The 26,616-nt window shown below is 42.7% G+C and overlaps 2 protein-coding genes across 2 annotated transcripts; one reads left to right on the top strand and one right to left on the bottom strand.

The window, feature by feature from the left end:
* Positions 1-362: 362 nt before the first annotated feature.
* On the top strand, positions 363-10,556 carry tpst1l (tyrosylprotein sulfotransferase 1, like). Its single transcript, XM_084028243.1, has 6 exons — positions 363-479; positions 3,774-4,511; positions 6,286-6,444; positions 6,632-6,885; positions 8,059-8,260; positions 9,456-10,556. The coding sequence occupies exons 2-6, from the start codon at positions 4,104-4,106 to the stop codon at positions 9,489-9,491; spliced, it is 1,059 nt and encodes a 352-aa protein (XP_083884369.1). The 5' UTR covers positions 363-479; positions 3,774-4,103; the 3' UTR covers positions 9,492-10,556.
* Positions 10,557-13,879: 3,323 nt separating this feature from the next.
* On the bottom strand, positions 13,880-26,115 carry LOC311025382 (aldehyde dehydrogenase family 3 member A2-like). Its single transcript, XM_084028242.1, has 11 exons — positions 25,973-26,115; positions 24,836-24,998; positions 24,483-24,714; positions 21,219-21,304; positions 20,642-20,850; positions 20,436-20,553; positions 20,059-20,200; positions 17,784-17,950; positions 17,546-17,645; positions 16,545-16,783; positions 13,880-14,757 (listed from the first exon to the last, which is right to left on the bottom strand). Exons 2-11 carry the CDS (start codon positions 24,995-24,997, stop codon positions 14,743-14,745), a joined length of 1,470 nt encoding a protein of 489 aa, XP_083884368.1. The 5' UTR covers position 24,998; positions 25,973-26,115; the 3' UTR covers positions 13,880-14,742.
* Between the last annotated feature and the right edge of the window lie 501 nt (positions 26,116-26,616).

Below are 26,616 nucleotides of genomic sequence, written 5' to 3'. Positions count from 1 at the left end.
TTGATTTATATCATCCATGAATTTCGGTAGTTGTTTCATACAGATCAGATAACGCAATGCATCATGAAGATGTCACACTTTAGGAGTTGCCAAAATCAGGTTTGATAGTAAAAAGGTGGGTAAATGAAATGAGGCGGATGGAACCTCAACTAAATCCCACATTGTGATTAGATTTCCCCCGTGGGCTTTTACTGAGAGCACACGAATCGATGAAGTAACGTGATTTTAGCCTCGAGTGCTAAGAGAAAAAAAGTGGTTTTGTAAATGCGACAGAATTGCCCTTTAACACCTCCACCAATAGGAATCTCGCAAGCAGATGCGTATTAGTATTCAGAACGTGCAGCGACCAATCAGAGCTCAGCTTTCACTGCCTGGAAGCGCTCGCGCTCACTGTGTCTATTTTACCTCCTCTCCACGGTTGATATATCTCGACTTCTCACGGTGCAAAGTTACGTCGGGAACTAGCAGCGGAACGTTGTGTAAGTGTCTCTTTTAAAATACGAAATAGCGTCGTGACTTCCGCCGATAGATTATCCACATGAAAGAAAATCACGATGTGGTTCGATGAGCTGTGAGTTTCAGCTCTATTGGATCAGTGTTCATGGGTTTTTGTTCTTCTTCGGATTTCGTCAGTTTCACAGCCGCTGGTGAGTGAACACCATTTTTAACGGGTCTGGTTTATTTACGACGCGCGATAGCTACCCACGGGCAGCCAAACGACTCCATTCCGAGCAGGTAACGATGGTTAAACAACACACCGACATGCCCTGTTGGCGAGCTGTAGGTGGCCACAGGCTGTCACGGTGTTTGTTGACCGATTGCAGGTCGTCCACCTAGTGGCCGCCCGCCTCGGGTTAATTTGTGTAGACGAGATGCATCGCCAGTCAGACCAGATGTTAGTGGGTGCTGGGCCTTCGGGTTTGCAACCGTGGAATAATCCTGTTTCTGCACACACCGTCGACTGAACCGTTTATCATATCTCCACCAGTGTGCACCTGGTCCGCCACTTATGTTGTGCAACGCGGCAGAAAAGGGAAGCAATTCAGCGTAGACTGAAGAAAAGAAGTGTGGTGCATCCAAAAACAAGCGCACGAAACTAGTTCTGAGTCATACATCCAAGGACACAACGTTAAAAATTGAGTTCAGGTTCAGCTGCCTTTTCAAGGTAAATACCCTGATTAGTCAGAGTAGCTATCCACTCCTAGTCTTAGCAGAAACATCTAGTCTAGTTGTGTCTTTGTTTGCCCAGGTAACTGATATCGACCTCCTGAGATTTCTGCTTCCGCTCAAAACAATGGAGGTGAATGGAATCAATTAATTAAACATAACAATTCAACAAGCCTCTGAGTTGAAACAGTCTCTGTTGAACTGCTTTGTCCAAAAAGATTATGAAAACATTTGACAGCTTTAAAATACCATCGGTAGGATGTTACCTTATTAATTATCAGTTTTATTATTACTTTTATAAATGTCGTTTTTCAAAAATAAAACTATTTAATTCATCGTTGTGGTATTGGGGTGGAGGCAAAACAGGCCGCTATCTCAAAACCTACCTGGCAAGTAAAATCCAAACTATCTGCTTGTTCAGCTACAACTGTTGGCTGTAATGTAATAGTAATAGTTATTCTTCCTGCAGAAATGGCAGAAAATGCTGGTTTCCGTCTCTCAGATATGGAGCTTTCCTACTTTTCTGTTTACTATCACATTAAACTGAATAGCTTTGGGGTTTGGACTGACAAAATAAGACCTTTTAAGACATCCTCTTGGACTTTGAGTAACCGGGATGGACATGTGTAGCTGTTTTCAGACATTTTATTAGCCAAACAAAGAATCGACTAGTCTAGAACATTTTAGACTAAACAAGCAAAGACAAACCTCAGGGCTTTAAAGGAGTCATAACCTGGTTTTATACGTATCCAGCCCCCCTTGGATCGCTTTGGATCAATTCGTAAAACTTATTAGGAAAAAAAAAAAAGAATTTTAATCAAACATTGAGCTTGTTCTGACCCTTTTTCGTACCGCGATTTTATCACGCGAGATTACGCGCGAGGTTTTGACTGGTCCGGATGTGCATTGTATAATATGTAATGAGGCGCGCGTTGATTCGCCGCAGGAAGGACAGAGCCGGGGGGGCTTGCCTGCATGCAGACTCCAAAACATAAACAGCCCCCTGTCATGGCGCACACACTAAATGACGAACCTTACGGAATTCAGGCATTTATGTACGAACCAGAGTCGGAACCCGAACCGGAGAGTGAAGAGCCAGAGGGGTGAAAGAGGGGTGGGCTTATGCAAGTAGCCTCCACGGTGACGTCACCGTAGGCGCAGAATCAAAATCTCGTGCTTTAGGAATGCACACCCTTGTGTGCTATTCCTGTTCGGAAAAAGAGCAGAAGCGAAAAAACGGCGCCACTTTCAAACTCCAGCCTTTCAGGCAAGTTTCAACTGAGGTCAAACACAGATATGCATGTTTTAACAAGAGAAATTGCGATTTCCTGGTGATGACTCCTTTAAGAAATTGTGATGTTCATTTGAATCTATTTTATAGACTAAAATAATTGTGATATCCATCAATAATGATTATAATTATTAGTTTTGTGGATATGTGCTTTTGTTGTAATTTGGGTGAACTGGCCCTTTTAAAAGCTGGGATCGGCTCCAGCCCCCCCGTGACCCTGAATACAGGATAAGCGGTAGACAATGGATGGATGGATGGATGGCCCTTTTAAAATCTGTTGAAAGGACAAAGCAGCAAGGCTCGTCTTAAACCACTGGCCTAATTCTCTGCAAAACTCCAAGTGGCTTAATCTCTCCATGGAAATGCATTAGAATTGCATTTAAAGCTTGTGGATATGACTGGACTTAGCATGGCTTAAGGCATCACCTAAGTATCCCACACAGGCTGGGGTGTCCTCATTTCCAGCAATTTTTTCCTTTTTGCTTTGATCCTCAGACAGAATTTTATAGGCATGCTACTCCAGCTCAGGAGAGTGAGGAGTTCCCCACGTGGCATCCAGATGTTAGACTCGCTGCACGTTCGGTTTGGACGAGTCAGAAACCAAAATAGGCCTACTTCTGAGAACGGGAGACATATTCCATATTGCTTAGAGCTTCTGTAAGAAGCAAAACTGCTGTTTGAGTTGTGAATTTGAGTTTCAGAGCTGTAGTGAAATCAAGACATTACTTAGTGACATCATTGGAGCTATTGAATGCTCAGCTGAATTACATTTTTGCAAGTGTGTGTGTTTGTTGTTTGCCAAATAAGAGGAATAAGATATACGTTGTGGGTAGATTCTGTTCAAGTGAAATGTGGAAGTTGCAGGATGACTCACTAATAGTAACATTACCTGGAAAACTGTCTTTGCAAATAAAAACATGAGGAAGCTCTGATGTAGTGGATATAAATACACTTCCTGAGAGTGTGAACCTGTGTTGCATGTCGCAGTGAACTGTTGTGGCTTAACGGTCAGCTTGTAAAATGGATGCTTTGAGAACAGAAATTGGACATGTTTCAGCTCCACTGAAAGTGAGTAGAAGGGCTTTTGGCAAAATAAGACTGTAGCCACCACAGCACCTGCTAATATTTCAGGGAAGTGGTGTTTGGAGTTAAATTTAAAATATGATAATTGTTTTGGTTACTCAGCAAGTTGTAAAATCATGCTTCGAATATACGTCTCGTGTTATACTGCAGTGCGAAACGGACGCATACTGTATTTGGTTGTAAGCAGTATAAACTGATTGTGGTGCAGTCCTGAAGTGCTCTTATGTTTTAGGTAGAAGCTATGGATAAGATGCGTGGCTGGCCTTGGAGTGCAGCAGGCCTGGATCCTGCTCGCTGACACCAGGGCTGAGGAGCTGCAGAGGAGTGAGGAGTTTCCTGAAGAGATTCCACCCTCCAGGTCCCCCTTCATCAAGCTTTACTCAGCATCCCCTCAGCTGTTTTTCTCTTCCTCATCATCCAGGTTGTCAGTGTGTAACTGAGTCTTGAACTGACCTTTGCTGAAATTTAAGCGGTAGCTACATTGACATCTGATTCTAGCCTTCTCAGGTGCCCCTGACTATTGTTTTTTTTTTTTTTTTAAATGTCCTCCTGATACTGAACCATGAGGACCACCAGATCAAGCCTACTGCTGGGCTGCGTGCTCCTCTGCTCCGCCTCCCTGCTCTATCTGGGCATGAGCGGGATAGAATGCCCTCCAAAAAGCCATCGATACCGGTGGATGGAACTCAACCTGGGCTCAGCCAATCAGAGCTTATCTCTGACTGAACATTTCCCTGAAGACACACCCCTCATCTTCATCGGAGGCTTTCCCAGGAGCGGCACAACACTGATGCGCGTCATGCTGGATGCCCACAATGCTGTGCGGTGTGGGGAAGAGACCCGAGTGATTCCCCGCCTCTTGGCCATGCGGGCCACCTGGAGCCGCTCTGTGAAGGAGAGGATACGACTGGACGAGGCCGGAGTCACTGACCAGGTGTTGGACTCAGCAGTACGAGCGTTCCTGTTAGAGGTTAGCCGGTCGAGTCTCCGCATCTACCGTTTACCTGCAGACATGTTTGGGTGCTGAAGGCATGAATCAGCTATTAAGATGATGTCTTTGGATACACGGTTATTAAAAGCTATTGCAAATATCATTTACATATTAAGCAGACTATGCTTAATATTTTACAATTATTCTAATGATCTAATTCTTGATTAAATGATTAATCATTTAGGCTATAATAAAACCAGGGCCTGTACTACTCAGCGAGTTCAACATACCAGGTTATCTTTCAGAGATCCAGCTTAAGTAACCCTAACAAAGGCAATCGGAGATAAGCGGTCACACGAAGCTGGATATCAACTCGTTAACTCAACCCAGGGTTTCCCTGTTGAGCTATGAGCGCGTGCACATGAAAGAGGCGGCGTTTGCGGCATTTGACCAATCACAAACATGGATCAGTCTACGGCAGCGGAGCGGTGTATTTCACGTACGAGGAGCGAACCATAATCATACAGAAATATGAAGAAATTAATATAATACAGGCAAAAAAAAAACAGTTTAATCTGTAACATGCAGGAAGGACAGCTGGCAAAAACTCGCTGACTGTGTGAATGCGTAAGTCGTATTAATAGTATTAGTAGTAGTATAATATGACTGCCCCATCATAAGGGAACTACTAGATCTGACTGATCTAAATGGATGTGTTAAGTTAGCTGATAGCTCAGTGGTAGTTACCGCCCCATGTACCGAGGCTCCCTGCAGCGGTCCCGGGTTCGAATCTGCCCTGCGGCCGTATTTTAAATCATGTCGTTGCTTTCTCTCGTCCCTTTAACTCTCACGATGTCCTTCTGCAATAAAAGGCCAAAAATATAACTTTAAAATAATGAATGTGTTGCTTAGATGTATTCTTATAACGTGGTGTATGACAATATCAGCCTCATTCTTTCAGCTGCAATCCCGGCAGTGTAAAACAGACTTGGGAGCAAATCAAATAAATACGGTATAAAAAGCATAATTCAAAGTGGTAAGTCGGCTGTACGCTGACACAGATAAGTCATGCCCTCTCATGAGAATCTGTACCTCTCATTTAAAACACCGCCGGTCACAGCCAAATGGGTTTTTGCCGGTCTCTGAACACTCTAGTTCTCCTCCTTTTTTTTTTATCTGCTCACCAAGAGAGCTGATTGGTCAGTAGGCGGTGTTCTCCAAGTTGATCTCATATCAGGAACATAACCTGCTCTGGAGCAGGTTAGCTCTGCAGCGTAAGTTACCATGGCGACGTACCCCGGGAAGAAGTGAACCAGCGTCGTAGGACGGAAAACCCAGGGTTAACGCTTAAGTTACCTCGCTAAGCCCAAAGTAGTACAGGCCCCAGCGGTCCAAGACGCCAAAATATTACATTTACTGTCATATATGACAAAAATGCATCATGTTTGAGAAACTGCAGTTAACAAATATTTGATCATTTTTGCCTGAAAAATCAGAACAAGAAAGTAAATAAACACATTTCCCAACATAATGAGTTTGAATCATGATTTCATAATGATTTATATAAGGTAATTTGGGTAAATGTAAAACTATCCTGGGTAATAATTAGTATTTTTAGTTTTTTTTTTTTTAATTTCTGGTTTCTCTTTAATGGGTTAAAAGTGTTCATATTGTAAGTTACATGTGTACTGGTATTCATATTTGGCATGTCAACATGTTTTTTCAAATCTTGGTATTCTGAGTATTGAACCAGAATTGTTTGCATGTAGCAGCTGAGGCTTCCTTGATGTGAGTTTTACTCAATATGTTTCAGGTTATAGTCGGTCATGGGGAGCCTGCACCTCGCCTTTGCAACAAGGACCCGTTCGCATTGAAGTCCCTCTCATATCTGTCACGCATCTTTCCTAAAGCCAAATTTGTGCTCATGCTACGAGACGGAAGGGCAAGCGTCCACTCCATGATATCACGCAAGGTATGATGGGTTTCTTTTTCTTATCAATGGCTGCAGGCGCATGAACTTCCTCACTGCCTCCTGTTTCAAAACGGCCACTTGACAAGTTTGTTCCAGTTCCACATTGTGGCACAATACATTTTCCATTCTGTGTCCACTCAGTGGTGATAGGCCTCCTTTGCTTTGATCTCTCTGGCTCCATTCACAGGTGACTGTCTCTGGCTTTGACCTTGCCAGCTACAGGGACTGTCTGACCAAGTGGAGCAGCGCGGTGGAGACCATGTTCAGCCAGTGTCAGGCCGCCGGGGAGACCAGATGCCTGCCTGTCCACTACGAGCAGCTCGTCCTCCACACAGAGGAAGAAATGAGGAAGTTGCTTCACTTCTTGGAGCTGCAGTGGGACCCATCAGTGCTGCACCATGAAGAGCTGATTGGAAAGACTGGTGGTGTGTCTCTGTCCAAGTGAGTATGTGAAATGAGTACAGGGTTCCCACATGTCTTGGAATGTCTTGATTCTCACATCTCGTCTTGAACATAATCCATACCTTTAGTTTTAATTATTTGCTTTTTTGAATACAAAGATTAAGAGAAAACATCCATCCATCCATCCATTTTCTACCACTTATCCTGTATTCAGGGTCACGGGGGGGGGGGGGCTGGAGCCGATCCCAGCTATCATTGGGCGAAGGCAGGGTACACCCTGGACGCCAATCTATCGCAGGGCCGACATGTAGAGACAAACAACCATTCACACTCACATTCACACCTACGGGACATTTAGAGTCACCAATGAACCTATCCCCATCCTGCATGTCTTTGGACTGTGGGAGGAAGCCAGAGAACCTGGAGAGAACCCACGCTTACACGGGGAGAACATGCAAACTCCACACACAAGGGACCCGGGCCGACCTGGGGATCGAACCCAGGACCCTCTTGCTGTGAGGCGAGAGTGCTACCCACTACACCACCGTGCAGCCCAAGAGAAAAAAGAGAAAACATGTTTCATTGATTTATAATTTGTCCGTTGCTTTCTTCAGGTTTTAATTTTCTTCATTTTTCCTGAGAAAAACAATTCATTGACTAGAATCTTGCAGATATTTCTTCTGTGGATCCACTAATTGAATAATGGACTTAAACTTAATAATTGGCTAGATTTGAACCCACATATGTAATATATTTGAGTCCACCGAGCCACCAGGATGTGTAAGTTCAACCAGAGTTTTCATTTGAAGCAGCTGGACCTATCAAGGTCAAGTAAAGCTTTCACTCAGTAGATGTTTAGTTTGTGTTGCTCCACTTATTTGTGGTGATTCAGATAAGGCATCCCTTCGAGCAGATGCTCAGGGGATTTTGTGGGAATCTTGGCTGCTTTACACTGCAAAAACCCAAACCTCTCATGTATTTGAAGGAATTAGGCCACATTCTGAGAGAATTAGCACCCTTATTTGATTAGTTATGCAACGGTGGGTGCCATGTTAGTCACACGAATGTTTTATAACCTCCTCAGTCATGTAATTTACCACAAAATGTGTCATGTTGTGGTTCTGAATCATGTGTGTAGATACATACACATTTAATTTTTTAAATTGTCACTCTTCACACAAATGCATGAACTGACCTTGTGTTTGTGTGCAGGGTTGAGCGCTCCACAGACCAGGTGATGAAGCCGGTGAACACGGATGCCCTGTCCAAGTGGGTCGGGCATATTCCCTCTGATGTGATAACCGACATGGCTGAAATCGCCCCGATGCTGGCTCGTCTGGGCTATGATCCCAGCGCCAACCCACCCAACTACACACGACCTGAGCCCATGGTTTCTCCATTCAACTACTCGCAGGTAAGTCTGAGACTGATCTCAGGAACCACGTAATCATGTTTCATTGTGGGGATTTTTCTTTTCTTTTTTTACTGGAAAATAGTTGTTGTTTTTTGTGTTGTGTTAATTGATCAGTTATTTGATCTGACTTGTGAAAAAAGTAGCTCAGGAGGTAGAGCGTTTGGCCGCAAGATTGCCGGTTCGATCCCCGGCTCCTCCTAGCTGAGTGCCTGGTGTCCCTGAGCAAGACTACTCACCCTAATTGCTCCTGACGAGCTGGCTGTCGCCCTGCGTGGTTGACTCCACCGCCGGTGTGTGAATGTGTGCGTGGATGGGTGAATGTCAGTCATTACTGTAAAGCACTTTGGAGAAAAGCGCCATATAAATGAGGCAATTTACCGTTTAAGTCCATTGTACATTGAAGGTGATATTTTATTCTTGATAAATTACTTGTGAAAAACTGATAATTTATTGATAATTTAGTTCTGTGTATAATGACTGAGGTTCAGCACTGCAGATTTTCATCTGCAGTGTATGTCCCCACACATCCAAACATAGTAACGTGCCACAGTCCCTCTAAATATAATGTCATTTAAAGCTATAGTGTTGGCGCACCAAATGGTATTTTTTTTTTAATATTTTTTTTTAGATCAAGATAAAAACAAAGATGTTTATTTTTATAAACAAACATATTAATGTGTTACTGAACAGAAAGAAGACAACTGAGCTTCCCTTGGAAGTTCATAATGTTGTCTTAACTCAACGATGTCCACTGAAAACTTCCCCTGCTGTAGCCCTCAATTGTAGTCCGTTTAAAACACAATAAATCCAGCTTTAATCACTACCATTAAAAACATTATTTCCCACTCATCCCTGATGGCCTCCAGTGCAGATAACATAAAGCTGCCATATTTACGATGTTGGGAGCATAACTGCCTCTCAACATGGCCAGCCATCTAACAGTAGAACAGTGTTACCCTGAGGGGGAACCAGAGAGTGCTATACTTTTGTTCCAACGCCAGTAGTAGTGACAGTCTAATCAGATGTCCCACCGTATGAGTGCAATACTTTACAGCTGTCAAGTTGAATCAAAGCACCACAGTTGGAGGATAGAGCGTTGGCATGTGATTTACAATAAAAAATCCTCTACATCTCCTCTTTCAGCCTTGATAATATTTTCTGTTGTAAGTGAACATTGCGTCATTACTTTCCTCAGAATTTGAAAGCACCGGAGACTCCACACCCCAGTTAAGGGAGAGGAGGATCCCTTAAACTCGACCTCGCTGTTCCACGATATGAAAAACAGACTTCCAGCTCAGCAGTAATTACACCTCACGGGAATGTTTTGAAAGTGTCCCTTGTGTATTTTTGAATTGTTTGTAAGACTAAATAGCAGCGTTAATGTCTGAACACGGGCAGCGTGTTACATATATGGACTCATCAAGTGGTTTGGGTTTCTGTCTCGTGGACTTCCGGCTCAACCTGATTCTCCAACATTTCCTCCTAGGTGAACCGACGGTATTACACTGCATTTTGACACTTCCTCTCGCCTCGTACCTGAAAGTATTTCAATGTGTTTGTGAAGTAGTTATGAATCGCCACAAATGTGAATGTGTTTCTAGACTAATATTTCACTAACTGAATGCTCAGTCAGTGTTCATGAAGCATAATGACTGTATATTTTTGAAGATGTAAGTTTATTTTCTTAATAAATTATTTTGGTGTTGGTGAACATTCATTCAGGAAACAAAAGTTGTTTATTTTTTTTTTTTTTTCAATTGTTATATATTGTTGATATATTGTTAAACTTGAATTTAAAAAAAAGAGTCTAAACGTCCCCTTATAATCCACTTTTTATTTAGTTACACTTCACTCCATCATACTGATGTATCTGCATGTAAATGTGAGAGTCGGCTCAGCCTTGGTGCACTCTAGTGGTGTAAAGACGCAAAACAAAATAACCCGGTTGCCCTTGTTGGCTAGTTTTTTTTTTTTTTACAGATTAGACCAACATATTTTGACATTAACAGTCACATGTTGCTCTTTATGGTTAAGACGAAATAATATCCAAAGCTACATGTAGTCAAACTTGTTTTTCCGTAGTTTTTTTTTTTTGTATAATTATATTCCCATTATTATTGGTTCATCAAATGACCTGATGCAAGCTTCAACAGTGGACTGAGGTCTTACAGTGAAGAACAGTTACAGACATGCAAAATGATGCTATATTGAGCTATGTGCTACACTGGAGTAATCAATAGAACATTTCAATCACATAGAGATTTCTTTACAATCGAAACACATTTCCTGCAGCATTTTGCTTTTTTGTGACTTTTTTTTTTTGTTTAAAAATATGTCCAATAAATTGAAAAAGAAAAGTGGAATGTCTTTTTTTTGTCATTGATCATTGAGCTAAAGTGACCTTTGACCTCTATGTTGTATATTGAGCCACTAGCACCAGAGCAGACCGCTGCACCTGTTGGTGTCTGGATGTGAACATGGTATTGACTTTGTTTTGTTCCCCTGCTGGGGGGGTGACAATGTGACACCACCCACCACTGCTGCTGGGCAGTGTGTGGTGAACTGGGGTGGGCGAGGCTTCTGATCTGCACCAGATCATGTACAGGACACACCTGGAGAACTGAGAGACACGCACAAACAGAGGAGGTTGAGGCAGCACAATTAATATGATACAGAGACACAAGTAGCATTCAGACGTGTGAGCAAGAAAGTGGGACATCTTTCCTCCAACATGAGGTGGGATATAATAATATAATATATAATAATAATATAATGGTTTCACACGTCACCCATCTTAAGCAATGCAAATAGGTCTGGCACTGTGCCCAATGATGGCTGTTCCCACTGGTTAGAGAAACAACCAACCTGTCAGAGCTTTGTGGGCAGAATTAAGCTGCATGAGGTTAGATATTTTGATTCAGGGTCTGCAGCCTTCGGAGGACCCAGCCTACGCGGTCTACGGAGGCAACACCTTCGGAGACTCCTCCGAAGGCTGGGTAAACCGTCGGTAAATGGGACGGTCTAACCTACGGAGCATTTCCTGATTGCGTCGCGACGTCATCATTTCTGCCGGCCAAGCCCGGGAAAAACACCGGTCAAAACAAAAATACGACAGACCAACATGATGGAGCCAGAGTTTAATATATATATTTTTTTTTTATTTTTTGAGCAAGAGAGCAAGAGGAGAGGCGGCTGCTGCTTGTTTATGTCCGGCTGGGAGAGCCGTGGGGAGGTAACGTTAAAGCTGTTATTTTAACCCATATTAATGTTCATACATAGCTAGCGTAGTACGTGGTAATTAATATACCCGTTAATAAATGATACCGCTAAGTGACAAGCCATATTAAGTAGGCTATAGATTGACATGGATAATGTCATTTAACCATAAGACTTAATACAGGGTTCGTACAGGTGCTTAAAATGTAAAATCTTTGAAAATGCTGTAATTTTAATGCTGTTTTTCAAGGTCTGAAAAGTGCTTGAATTTGGTAGTAAAATGTGTACGAACCCTGTAAATAACCCCGACTTAATTCAATATTTTATTCTTGCCTCTCTTTTAAACATTTTAGTGACATGGCATCCGTCGATTGCATCAGCCCTGCAAACCCCGATGATGGACGATGCGGTGGACAGGGTCGAGTCCAGGGTCCTTAGCATCCCATCCAGTCCAGCAGCACCACCAGGGACTCCTGCTCAGTCAATACTGTATATGTTCTCTGTAAATAGTTATTTCTGATGATCTTTTGTAAATAGTTCTACATGTTAAGAACACCCACTTGTCAATAGTTATTGTAACTTTGTAAATATTTGTTAATTACACACAAAAAAAAAATATTTTCTTGTCACTGAAAAGCAGTTCAAAAGTTGACTTTAGTTTGTAAATAAGAAATGGAACAGATAATGTTACAAGGTTATAAGATTTTAATTTAACTATATACAATATTTGGAAAAGAAAATGGAACAATACAATATTTTTAATTAACAATTTAAATTACAAATCAGCACAGAACTTAATCGAACAGAAAAAAACATCCACCACCCCCCCAAAAAATCAATGCCCCTCAACCACTCTCTCCAATAAACTAAAAAGCCTCTCCATCCTCTCTCTTTCTCCTTTCCTCGCTCTACCTCTGTAACTTCATGTCCTCCCTGATCAAATCCAGCAAGTCATCTGTTTTCCTCGTTCTTGCTGCTGTCGGTGGCCCTGTGTTCTTGGCCTCAACAGGTGGTCGTTCTCATCCCGGAGTTTGATCAAATCCTCAGTCTGCTCCTTGCTCTCTAGAACAAAACGACATGTAAAGCACATTTCCTGTTATGTCAACATGCAAAATGATTGTACGATATAATAACGATATTAACAGTAATAATGATCCTAAGGTTAGCTCTGTATTCTATCCAAACGTTTACAGTTTTACAGCCTAGAAATACAGCGGGGCTCACAACCCATCGTTAACGTTATATGCTGAGCTGCAAGAGGAGCGAACTGTAGCCTACACAACTTACAACGAGAACAAATTAACTGAACAGCGCCACGGTTACAATAACATATAAGTTACCATCGGAGCTTGTAACATTTGAAAGTGAAGGGTTTTAGGCTTACGTTACGTTAAAAGGCTAACGTTAACTGAGCTCCTCGTATCAACAGCTTAAGCTACATCACGTAGCTGGCCCTACATTCCGGTGGCTACACGTATTAGCATTATTAACTTCACGCATTTTAACACTCAAATATGTTTTAAGGCCCCTTGAACGTCCGGCGTTAAGCAAAAACCCGTTACTTACATTTCAATATGGTACTCAGCACTGCTGCTGCTGCCGTTGTTGGCCGCCATTGTTGGTTGAACAGCGGCGCGCAAAGCATCTTGGGATATGGGAGGCCGCGAAGGATAGTAGTGGTGCATCCTCCGAATACGGGGGAAAGGAGGACACATTTGTCTGCTGCATTTGGAGGAGCCTTCGAATTTGGACGAATTGGGACAGCCTTCGCGCAGCTCTGTGACGTAGGCGGCCTTCGAATGCAGCCTCCGAAGGCTGCAGACCCTGAATTGGGACAGTGGTAAATTCGTTTTGTAAGTAGGAACCAAAAAACAAGAAAATGAGCTGAAATTCTGATTTTCGGTTTTTGCCCGAAACGAACAAACGGCTTGTTTCTGGTTTCTGCTTGTGTCAATTACTCCCAGAAAACAGACTGATAAAACGTACCTTGGTCTATATATATATATATATATATATATATATATATATATATATATATATATATATATATATACACATTTAAATCAAAATACAATATAGTACAGATAATTGTTATGAGTTCCTTCTGTGTGGAGTTTGCATGTTCTCCCCGTGTGAGTGTGGGTTTTCTCTGGGTTCTCCAGCTTCCTCCCACAGTCCAAGGACATGCAGGATGGGGATAGGCTGATTGATGACTCTAAATTAGGTGTGAATGTGAGTGTGAATGGTGGTCTGTCTCTACATGTTAGCCCCGTGATAGACTGGCGTCCTGTCCAGGGTGTACCCCCCCTGAATACAGGATAAGCGGTAGACAATGGATGGATGGATGGATAAATCACAAACTGTTACACGTATAAATATATTTATTTGAATATTAATCCAGTATAGAAATACATGTATATTTATTCAACTATTAATTACAAATCCCTTAAAAAATTCTATGGTATGATAAAAGTTAGAGATATGGTAAGAGATATGGTATATAGAGTATAGTAAAGATAAAAGATTTAGCAACTACGGTTTTTGTAAAGACTACCAATCAAGTAAGGTTGGGTATATTTGTTACAGGCATTTGTTGCTTGAAAATTGAATACAATTCCTTCACATGATTGATTCTGATGTCAACTAAAGAAGGACTTAAGAGTCTCAGAGACAGACTTGGTCTTCATCTCTGTTATCACACTGAAAAAAATCAAGTACCTTCTCGTTGAATGTTGCTGATCTTCATTGAAATGGAATGGACACAAAGTGAACTGTAGGTTACTCGCACACAATAAAAACTCTTTCATCAAACAGAAATTGCAATACCTTCCTTTTTCGGCACTTCAGTGAACATCAGTTATCATTAAATGCTGCACGTCTTGTTCATATCACAGTCTTACATTAGTGTCATATAAGTGACTCCATTTAAAAAAATGAAGAGCAGAATCACAGCATTATATGGTATGTTTTAAAATGTATTAAATACTTCTTTTTGTGTATGAAAACCTGATCTAACAGGTTAATATGGAACACAATAATGTTGAACACAAATATAAGAGTACATAAATAATCACTTTCATGGAAATAAGATGCTTGCTACAGTGAGCTCTGTGAAACTTCTGACACTGTTACTGAAATATAAAATTGATTGAGGCAACATCCTAAACATGCTAATCTTATTTATACAGAAACTCGTTGATGACTTCGCATGAAATTCACGCCGGAGTTTTCTTCAAACATGACACTCTGGAAGCAGTGGGATGTCTTCAAAGGAGATAATTCTGAAGGTAAAAAAAAGAAGAGATTCTTCATCATTTAATCAGCGTTCTTTCACACTCACTTCTGTATTCACACTGTCAAGGTTAGTAAGTAGGCAGATTCAAAAAGCAGCAAGAACATAAGTCAAATTTTGTGTTACCAGCAAATGTACTTAAAGTATCAAATGTAGGTACTCATTACGCAGTAAAAGGTCCTTGTCCTTGAGTTTTAATATCAAATGTGATGTTTCTGGACTCATATTACTGCTTCATGTATTAGTATGTTGCACCAAATATGGAGATACATTGTTTTCACTTGTCAGGCTGGCTGTAAAAGATTGCAATCTGCAAAAGTAACTAAAGCTGTAAGACAAATGTAGTGGAGTAAAAAAAAAAGAGAGCAGAAATATAAAATTGCGTAAAAAGTACCAGTCCCTCAAAAGTGTACTTAAAGGGATAGTTTGGAATTTTGGACATAAGACCTATTTTCCAAGTGAGCCGGTGTGTTCGAGACGTCTGGAGACATTTTCAAGAAATTTCATTCAGTTCTTCTAGTTGCAGAGTTCGCTTATTCTATGGCTAGCGCAAGTCAATGGTTCTTAGCTAGCATGGCATTAAAAACAGTCTTGCCCACTCCACAGTGCACCCGAGGCAAATCCATTGTAATGGCAGACTATCGATGTACATATGTGTTGATAGAATGTTTGAAATAAAACCAACCTTGCATTTTTAAGGACTTATGTCTCAGCAGCAGCAGCGTGTCATACTTCCTAGTAGGCTATGGCAGCGGCGGACTGATATCACCTAGCACTTATAAGTTACCGGTTCTATAATAGTTTGTTTACCTGCTGTCATTGCTACAGACGCAGAGTAGCCTGCAGTGCTAGTTTCTTCAATCTCACAGAAATGGACACTTTTGGAGAATATACTGAAACTTTTGAAGACTCTGATGAGGAGTTTTTTTCCACCCAAACCCAACCGTACCTGTACGAGCCTGAATATACAGAGGAAGAATTGCGGGAGAGGGATGCTCAAAGGGCAGAATGTGAACGAGCGTCTGTGGAGACCGAGATAGCCCCCACTGGAGCTGAGAACCGGGACCGAACAAACAGAGACTGTTGGTGCCAGGAGGGAATCCCCCGCAACGCGCCCGAGGGTTTACGGTTCTCAGGACGGGTTTGCGCTGCGTAATTGTGGGTTCACGTGGCCGTGGGCTCCCCGGTGTTTGCGTGAGGTCCAAGCGCTTTTCACCCAGGTCTGAGGGCATGAGTCCCGACAATTCGTCCCGGTTCGATTGCCTATTTACGGGGAGTATTTCGGGCGGCGCGTCTTAGAGTTTTGAGTCCAACGGGGAGTCCGCATGTGTGGATTCGCGGAGCCGCCCGCTGCCCGGTGTTTGAGTGAGCTCCGAGGGCTTTTCTGACAGCCTTGGGGGTATAAGTGCCGACAGTTCGGCCCGGTTCGATTGCCTATTTACGGGCAGTATTTCGGCCGTCGCGTCTTAGAGTTTTGAGTCCGACGGAGCAAAGTAAAATTCTGCTGCTGCTGAGAAACTAGTTCCTCAAAAAATGGATGATTCATGCGATGCGAGGTTAGTTTTGTTTCAAATATTATTCTATCAACACAGATATGTACATCGACAGTCTAGTGTTTTAATTGATTTGCATCGGGTGCACTGTGGAGTGGGCATCGGGTGCACTGTGGAGTGGGCAAGTGGGCTTGAAGGCGTTATAGACGTCGGTGGTTTTCTTCCAGCTTTTATTCGTATTGTTCAGCACTTTGCTGTGACTCTCTCTTCCTCTGTGTCTCACCTGCAGAATCACAGCAGCCACCACAGCCAGAACGGCTAAGAGCGCCATCCGCCCAATCCAGCCCAGGTCTACGTTCTGCAGGATGAAGAAGCGCGCCCAGCCCAGCTTCTTGGCTGTGTGAGGCGGGTACCGCATGCTGTTCACGCCCTCCATTTTCAGCTGCTTGATGAGACAACCACGCAGATGGCTCAGCTGGTCAAAGCTGAATTTGCCGTGGTAGCAGCCCATACCACTTTTTCCTGTCCATGAAAACAAAGGGGGAAGGTTTAAGATTGGCAGAGAAAATTCAATATTTGAGTGTAACTTGTTTTAAGTTGCGTTGACAGAAAGCAATCCTAGAAAACGTGCAAGCAGTTAAAATAAATGGTGATCCAATTTGGTTGCTTGTTGGATTATAGAGGTTACTCAGATTAATTTGACTGTCAGCTCTCTGTTGTTGGAGAGATTTCAAAACTGAACCATAGAACATTGCAAATCTGGACTGAACACTGAACATTTGCACATTTACCAACACGTTGCATATTCCATGCTCTTCATTCAAATTTCAATTCTGCATTTATGACTTTACTTTTACGGGACTTTTATCTTCATGCAACACAACAGCAATGACAATATGAAAAAAGGCTGATTCAGATTCAGAAGCGTATATATGTTTACTGTGATGGATTGATTATTTCCAACAACTTCCAAGTCTTTGCAAGCTGAAATAGATGAAAACCAGTGGATGTCAGTCTCAAAAATGATGCACTGTACACACACTTTGTATTTATTGGGCTTTTTAATCGTAAATTAAATAGTTGAGTCTTTTGCAAGCTTCTATATGTGCATAGAAAGGTGCCAACAAGTGAAGCCTTTATTTACCCAGGTATTTCCGTGCCCTAATGGGACATTTGCTTTATTTTTCCATAATAACACACTAGAGGGCGCCCTTATGACCCTCTGTGTGTCCAACACAGCTAGTTCTGAGAAAGTGAATCTCATTTCTACAGAGTTGAACTCACCCACTCCTCCGAAAGGCAGAGAGCTGACAGAATAGTGCACGAGACAGTCATTGGCCAGCAGTCCTCCACTGGAGGTCTCCTCCGTCATTCTCTGTATCACCTGCAGGGAGAGGATCCATTCATTCATACATTGTGCTCATGAATCTGAATCTGCACACCGTACATGTCGAGTTCTGCATCTGTTTGGACTACAGCACAGCAGTGTGTCTGCATGTGTGCAATGTCTGTTGTTGGATACCTTGTTATCTGATGAGAAGACATAGAGGGCCAGAGGTTTCTCTCCTCTGTTGATAAACTTGATCGCTTCGTCCAGGCCACTGACTGACAAGATGGGAAGCAGAGGTCCAAATATCTCCTCCTGCATCACCTTTGCCTCTGGCTTCACGTCCCGCAGGACTGTTGGGGCTGAACACAACAAAGAAACACTATTATTATCATATTATATATGGTATCTATACACTGTTGCCCATAAAGTTGGAATATTTTGTTTTCAGACAGAATCCTCTGTTTATTCATATTTAAATGCATCAGTTATCACTTTTGACCAGGAGCAATGATGACATTGGCCGCGTTTCCCAGATTCGATCGTTCTTAAGGACTTAAGAAGGCTCTTAAGAAGAGTTCGGCTAAGAAGGAGCGCTAAGATACGGGTGTTTCCCAGACGCGTTCTTAACTGCCTTCTTAGGAGAACCTTAAAGCTGTGTACACACCGGAAGAACTGCCCGACTCGCGTCGGTAAATTCGGCGTCGGCTACTTAATATGGCCGACTCGAACAACGACATGGGCGGTTCACACCTACGGAATTACAGCCGACGCCATACGTTCCGCGCTTGCGCGAGATGTAATGTCTCCAAAACAACAGGCGGCGCTAATCTGTATTGTGGGCCAAAAAACACGAAAACCGGAAGTAGCCGGTCCTCTCTAGACCACCTTCTTCGATTCCACTGGTTATCTGGTATGTTTACCATCGTCACTTCCGGGCTTCACTGATTCGCTGGTCAAGCTGCTAGCCTCCACCAATCAGAATGGTAAAAGAATGACCGACTCGAATGGCGGATTACACATTTGAATCGGCTGAAATGAACGCCGACGTGGGCCGATTCGAGCGACCACACCAAGGAGACTCATGTCACGGACGCCGACTATCTCCAAGACGCCGATTTTCGGTCCGGTGTGAGCCCGCCTTAAGATCAAACCAAAGGAGCTTCTTCAGAAGGTCTTAGTGGGAGCTGTCCACCGCGGTGGTGCTGAAACTGAATCAATCGATGCCAGGCTAATCGATCACCCACCTCTTTATCAGCGCATAAGTCACACACAGCGTCCCGTGGTCCCCCGACACAGGTGCAATTAGGCTACACATGTATCGTGTGTGTGTGTGTGTGTGTGTGTGTGTGTGGGCCAACAGGTGTATCCAAGTAGTAATCAAGCCCATTAGCGCATATATACCCCCGTGGATATAGGCACACACATGTGAGAATGGAATGAGGGTGCCATCCACCACACCGATCACCCGGGGGATCCCAGCCACTGCGTGGAAGCCTTGATGGACCTGGCGGACCTCGTCGCATGTGGTGGGCATCTTTATGTGGGTCCGGGCATGGCGCAGGAGAATCGGTGTCACAGCTGCCACACTCCGTGACACCGATGCCTTGCTGAGGCCGGTGCCGTCCCCCACCACCTCCAGGAAGCTCCCCACTGCGTAAAAACGCAGCGCAGCCAGGAGCTGCACCTCAGGGCTGAGAGCAAAATTGCAGCGGGTTGCTCTCTGGATGTGTGGAGACACCAGAGTGATCAGCCGTTGGATCTCCGCACGGGGCAGCCGGTACTTTGCCTGGACAGCCCGGTCTGACAGCACGTTCCGTAGGGAGAAGTGCTGACGCACATATGCATTTATGTAAAGCGTCTGGCTTCGCGCACGGCAACGCTGTTGGTTCACAGCGAGAATGTGCTGTATTGCAGCCATGGTTTCTCACTTTTTGGCTTTTTTTAACTTTTTTTTTGTGTAGTGCTATAAACTCATATATGCAGATGTGTGTGGAAAACTTGTAATTCAATAAAAAAAGTGTGTTTCTTGTGTGGTCCGCAGCTATGAGCTAATTTCAACATTGAGCATTGTTTTATTATTTTGAAAAGTGGAGAATATAAATATCCCTGACGCGGCTTGATCACTGAGCATTTGGTCGCTAAGAAGGCTGTTAAGAGTGGGTCAGCTCGATCTTACGTTTCCTTCTCAGTGAAAGATCTTCTTAGGCTAAGAGCGACTCTGGGAAACACATCCTTCTTTCACAGCGTTCTTAAGAGCGCTCCTAACAAGATCTTAGCACTTAAGAGCTTCTTAACGAATCTGGGAAACGCGGCCATTATGTGTTAAAATTACCCGGGTGAAATTAATTCATGCATAACATTTGTTTGGCACTATAAAAGAAATTTGCAAATTAGTCCAACTTTATGGGAGACCCTGTATATATTGTATATATATGGTTCCTGTCTTGGTGGCTCTCGGCAGGATTACCAATGTAGCAGTCTGACTCGTCGTTGTCTCCTCCTGCGGCGATGGCGCTGTCTTCCAACATGTTCATTATTCTCTTGAAGTGGCGCTGGTTGATGATGCGTCCATAATCAGGACAGGTCTTCGGGTTGTCTGTGTAGAACTCCTGCCAGAGGAAACAATCTCATTACTACACAAATATTCTTGCAACATCCAGGCAAATAATCCCGCTCCTTAGTCAACGATTGTCTTTGGTAGACTTAGGTTATGAACTCAGTTTACAACAACATGTCTTTCTGGCATTACAGGTTACAGCTATCAATCCTTTTGGGGCCTTTGAGAAATTATCTTTTGGGCAGAATCGCCTGTTTTTCAAGTTCACGATGGACTAAATAACTTACCATTACGGACTTCTTGACCTCTTCAATGACCCGGTCCTGGATGCTGGGCTCACACAGGATATAGTCTGGGGCGATGCAGGTCTGACCACAGTTAGTGTACTTCCCCCAGGCAACACGCCTACACAGTAGTGGAGGAGTTAGTACAAAAGGGGGTTGGATGGAGACAACATGTCTGATATAAAAAGAACGAAAATCATTGTTCTGACCTGCAGGCAATGCTGATGTCACAGTTCTTGTCGATGTAGCAGGGGCTCTTGCCGCCCAGCTCCAGGGTGACAGGCGTCAGGTGTTTGGCAGCAGCCTCCATGATCAGTTTGCCCACCACGCCATTGCCGGTGTAGAAGATGTGATCGAACCTCTGACGCAGCAGCTCCTGGGTCTCAGACACTCCTCCGGTTACTACGGGGTAAAGCTCCTGACACACGGCAGAAACACAATGCAGCATATAGTCCCTGTCTTTGTAGATATTTTGATGAAATGATAGGGATTCAATTAAAAAGTTGTTGCTTATTATATTATTCTTCATAAAATGAATCAAGCAAACCCTTTAACTTTACTTGTCATGAGCCTTTGTATGCGTGGTTGCACATTTTACGTTTATATACTAAAGTAAAAGTGAACATGGTTGTGACGACACGTGGTACCAGCTCAAGAAATGCTAGGAATGTGGACTATAAACATGGCCCTGAATCTGTTTTTCATCAACAATTACAGTGTCTGGTTTCAGTTTGATGAATCCTCGCCAGATACTTGTTATGTGGATGTTACGCTCGCCGTCCTTACTTTGTCGATGTAAACCGGCAGCAGGTCCTCCATGACCTTTGCAGTGTGAACACAGACCTCGGAGGGCTTGACCACAGCTGCATTACCTGGACAATGATGACAAAGGGAGCAGATATCACAAGATTAAAACACTTTAAAACACTAAAATTCCCAAATAGTACTCCTGTGTGTCCCAAAGTCTTGTTTTCTTCCGCTGCATCTCCATTTAAACCTCCAATGTTCTATTAGGCAAATTACAGTTTTTCTCGATTGCTAAGACACATTTCTCGAAAGCCGCTCTCCTTTTCTCTAAACTGTGAACACAAAACCCAATTTTCAAGCTACATTCACAAAACCTCAGACTCTTCTTGCAAAACCAAACTTTCAACTCAAAACAGTTTAATCTGTGCCCAAAACTGAACTCTCACCTCAAAACAGTTCAATCGGTGCTCAAAACTGAACTATGTTGTCAAATCGTGCCCCGAGTCAATCAAAATTAGAAACACTACAGAGCAGTCACTAAACACTACATAGAAAAATAGAAAACACAATGCTCAGGACATGAAGCTGTAGAAATAAATGTTCATTGTTCACTGTAGGCTAAATGCATGTTGCAAAACAAAAAACCTGTTTATTTAGCAATTGTACATAGTAAAAAATAAAAGTACCAAAAACAGATATCCTGTGCATTTACACGTAGCACTTGTACGGTACAAAAACAAACGGAAATCTTGTGCATTTAGCACTTGTATACAGTAAAGCCTACGTAAACATAAAGTACAAAAATATACATCGAATACTAGGCCTAGAAACAGTTAGACTAACCCTCCATTACAATACTACAGTACATTGGCACAGTGATGTACTGAAACATATATTTACTTACAGTATACTGTGGTACAGTATATAGTATAGTCATACAGTAATTGCTGTCAACGTTTTCTTCTCTAAATCTTGGGATTATGGTGGACACAGTGAATCTACTGATGTTTGGTTGTACCCTTTGTCCGGCCTCCCTCATGCTCATACCATGGGCAAGAACATGGTCAATCACAGTAGCTCTGATTTCATCAGATATTACTGTTCTTTGTCTTCGCTGACCACCTCGACCACCTCTCACACAAACTCGTCCTCTCAGATTTCTATCCATTGTAGTGCCTCACAAACCAGTGCTCTCTGAATATATGTTCCCTCACATTGTTAGCCACAAGTGTGATCAATTTTGAGTTGTTGTGTTCAACCAGTGACTTTTGTGCTTTACTTGTGCTTGACTTTTGCCACCTGTGCTCGACATTATGCAACACAGGTGCATCACAATGAAAATGTGTTGGCAAGTTGTGTCTAAACAGGTGAAAAGTGCTTATGGTTTTGCCAAAAGAGAGACCGATTCAATCAGTGGGTTCAGGTAACGGAGCATTTGGTTCAGACAATAGGGTTTAGTGTTTTAGCAATTGAGAAAAACTGTAACTTAACAGACTCTTACTGATCAAAACACCCAGTGGTCACAAATCAATATTACCCAATTTGGATTCAATATTTACTAAATTTTTTCTCTACCAGCTGCTGAGGGAAATATCTGTCTGCGTCTATATCAGGGTTCTTTTTTAATGTCAAATGTAATACCTCTCGACATTGGTTTATCTGCTTTTGCCGAAACTTTTTGCTGAAATTCCAGCATTTTACTTGGAAATAAATTGATGAAAACGAAGATGAAAAAAAGGCTAATTTGTGATCCACCATTGTCTGTTTGTCAGCAAACAAATGTCACAATCTGCCAACTGCCAATTTTGTAGCAACTCTCCCTGTCGTCACTCCAAAATGCTCAGTATTGGAGCAACTCCATTTTATTTATGTTACTTTTGATACCTTCTGCTGACTTTGACCTAAACTTTAAGGTTGATTATCAGCATTGCGCTTGCTCTGAAGATACGACTGCTAGAGATAGATCTGATAATGCTGGAGTGAAGGATAAAGTCCATGCTGTGCAAACACTTACTGCATGGGCTGCAGCCCGACCGGACTGACATCATTTTAGTCCCCCAGCAGTGTTTTTAGTCTAAAAAAGTGTTTATCCAAATGAAAGACAACTGAGCCTTCTACCTGCAGCAGCTCCCGTCGCACTAATACTAAAACTATCACAGGGAATGAACAAAAGCTTCAAGCAAATAAAGAACGAGACAAAAGACCTTTCAAATAGTGCAGTGTCATTCTAATCAGCCACAAGTAAACATCCCGCTGGTTTTTGCATCACAAAGATATGTGAGTCGAGCCAAAACACCACTGGGCAAGATGGCCGTTCACGCGGGGCTTCTGAGACAGAAATGAATTATTCATTAGCTGGCTGATGATCTCGGAGCTGGGTAATGGTCCACTCAGAATGTAACAGTGTCTGTTGAGTATTCGCTGGTAGGAACTGGGCACAAAGTTGAGACATATTATGTCCACACAAGCTGACACACTGACACGAACACATGTTCACCTGCATTTGTGTTAAATACACACTTGAGTGAACACACCCATCCATCCATCCATCCATTGTCTACCGCTTATCCTGTATTCAGGGTCGGGGGGGGGGGGGGGCTGGAGCCGATCCCACACACACACACATTTTTTTTAATTCAGAATCTACTGCTAATCTCATATCTTTCTCATGACTGCAGTACAGAGCGCCCTTTGACCCGACAATCACTAACGGATGTAGAGTAAAGAATGTTGGCCAAAGCCGGGATAAAACAGGAACTGGATTGGTTATGATCACGAGACCAAAAAAATGGAACAGGACTAAAAAAAATCAAAGAGGAAAGAGCTGAATATACACGCTGCCTCCAAAAATTAGACAAAGTTGATGTGGCTTCTGCACATTTGTTAATTCATCCATTGTGGATGCACCTGCGAAATGCCTATTAAATATTCAAATTGTACCAACCACTCAGCAGAGCACCATTGTTTTTGGCTGGTGAGCAAAGAAAATCCACCAGCCGCTTGCATATTTTACAAGGATTTGGCTGGCTGTTGCCCTACACTGTGACTCGTTCTGCTTTTATTGTGAAATTTTTAAATTGCTTGTGTGGACAATGTGGACACAGATCTTGTGTCAGCATTTCAAAATTGGTGTCAGCGATGAGACAGAACCAAAGTTCATCACAGGCTGAAGTGACTATGGAATCAGATAGGAAGGTGAACGTTGACCTGGTTACATAACTCACACACAAGCACACGCAAACACACGCACACACAAGCACTGCCCTTTTCGCCCACCCCACCCCACCCAGCGAGCTACAGTACCAGCAGCAATGGCTCCTATGAGTGGCTGGATGGTGACGGCCCAGGGGTAGTTCCAGGCCCCGATGATAAGCACCACTCCCAGTGGCTCTGGCTTGATGTAAACGGTGTCTGATATGGTCAGCAGATTCTTCTCCACGGGCCGAGGGGCCGCCCACGCCTTCAGATTCTTGATGGCCAGGCTGATCTCCCCCTCCAGCCCCAACGTTTCATACAGCTGCGTCCCGACCTCGCTCTGGGGACGACAACAATAACGTTAACATGTGTGGGTTTTTTTTTAAATCTACTTTCTACTTCATAAATGTCCTGTCTTTATGATTCATCTCCAGGTGTTGGGTGATACTTCTGACTTTCACCTTATTGAGGTCTTTCTTGATGGCATCTGAAATCACGGCCTGTTTCTCAATGAATAACCGCTGCAGGTTCTTCAGTTGACGGATCCGGTGCTCTAAAGACTTGGACCTGCCTGTTTCAAAGGCTTTCCTGGCACGAGCCACTGCCTGTTGCTCCCGAGACATTCTGGGGGAAAAAGCCTGATAGTTTAGTCTGCTAACCTGACACAAGACCTGGTTAAGTATACTATTTATAGTGCAGTTCACGTACAGCTTTCATTTCTTCAGCATGTGAAAGTTAATCAATTTTTCGGGACTGTTTAGTTGTCACATGAAGGCTAGGTTTAAACATGTCACATGAAGGCTACAGGCTCACACTGTGGATGTGATGCACTTCCAAATACTTTAAACCAGAATTAGAATGTATTATAAATTAGACTGGTTTTTAGAACTTTTGGTTCTATATCTATATCTATATTTAGTTAATGTCATAAAAGACTACGAAATCAGGGAATTAATACATAGGAAGCTGGAATTTTAGCATTTTGTTTCTTAAAAATGACTCAAAACGATGAATCTGTCTTTTTCTGGAAATCGATTAACTGTCACACCTTTAATCACAAACAATGAATTAATTAGTCCCTAAATGAGCGTGCAATCCTTTTACTGTCTACACTTTAAATATATTTTGCATAATACTTTACTAGTAAAATGCACTAGAAATAAAAGCAGTTTCACCACTGGACCATGTGTTTGAAGGGAACCAGTTTCCCTAATGATCTCTCTGCGTTGATCTGCAGGGATGCAGTCTTCTAAACCTTTAGTGTGTATGTAACGTGATATAATGGGAAACCTCCATGGGAGCTACAGCTAAAGGCGCAGTAACGATGTGAGAAGCACAAAAGTGACATCCGGGAGATTACGCTGTAGTTACTGGCTAATGGACCTTAATAACTCTGTAACTGAACCGTAAATAGTCGTAGTCATACAATCTTCATAACATGCGACACTGGTGACTTGGTATTCTTATTTCAAAGGTTTATTTATCTTTACAAATAAATAGTTCCGTTCGTTTCGCGAACTGTGTCCGTCCGCCAGCCGTTAGGTCAGCAAAGAGAACATTGTTAGCGGTTTAGCTGCGTTTGTGTTTTTGAGTCCTACCTGATTAATTCGAGTTACGGTTCGTGTCTTGAGATCCCTCTCGGTCTTGATGGAGCGATGGATCGCAGCGGAGGAGCTGAACAATGACAACGGCAGGGAAACACTCCTTGCCCCGTTAGGCAACACCCACACGGGGGCAGGACCTGCCGCTGTGTGCGGTTAGCTTGTAGCCACGTTAGCATCCCGGCTCCAGTTGGCCAGACACCTAAACACCCAACGTTTACCAGACCGACATGGTGGACAGACGTGGACAGGTTGTGAATCTGACCACAGTTTACGGTGTGTTTGTTACAGGTTAGCATACATTTCTAATTCATTATGTCATTTACAGTATACCTGCAACACTGTGTCATTCATATGTAAGCCCATTCTGCAACAGTCAGAAATATAAGAGAAAACGTTCTCAAATGAAAGAGTTATTATATCAAAATAGTGAGGAACTTTATCAAAAATATTGACTTAGTATCTGAAAATAATTACTTATTGTCACAGAATAATGACAAACTAAATTAACTAATTGATTTGAGGTCGTAAGTCATTATTTTGAAAGTATTAAATCAATATTTTGAGGTACTATGTTTTTGGAATGTGTCCTCATTATTGTGAGATACGACGTCATTATTTTGAGATATGTAATTATTTTC

Source organism: Eutrigla gurnardus (assembly GCF_963514095.1).
Source record: "Eutrigla gurnardus genome assembly, chromosome: 15".
NCBI lineage: Eukaryota > Metazoa > Chordata > Actinopteri > Perciformes > Triglidae > Eutrigla > Eutrigla gurnardus.
The sequence above is the reverse complement of the archived record's forward strand: the minus strand, read 5'-3'. Positions and strand labels throughout refer to the sequence as shown.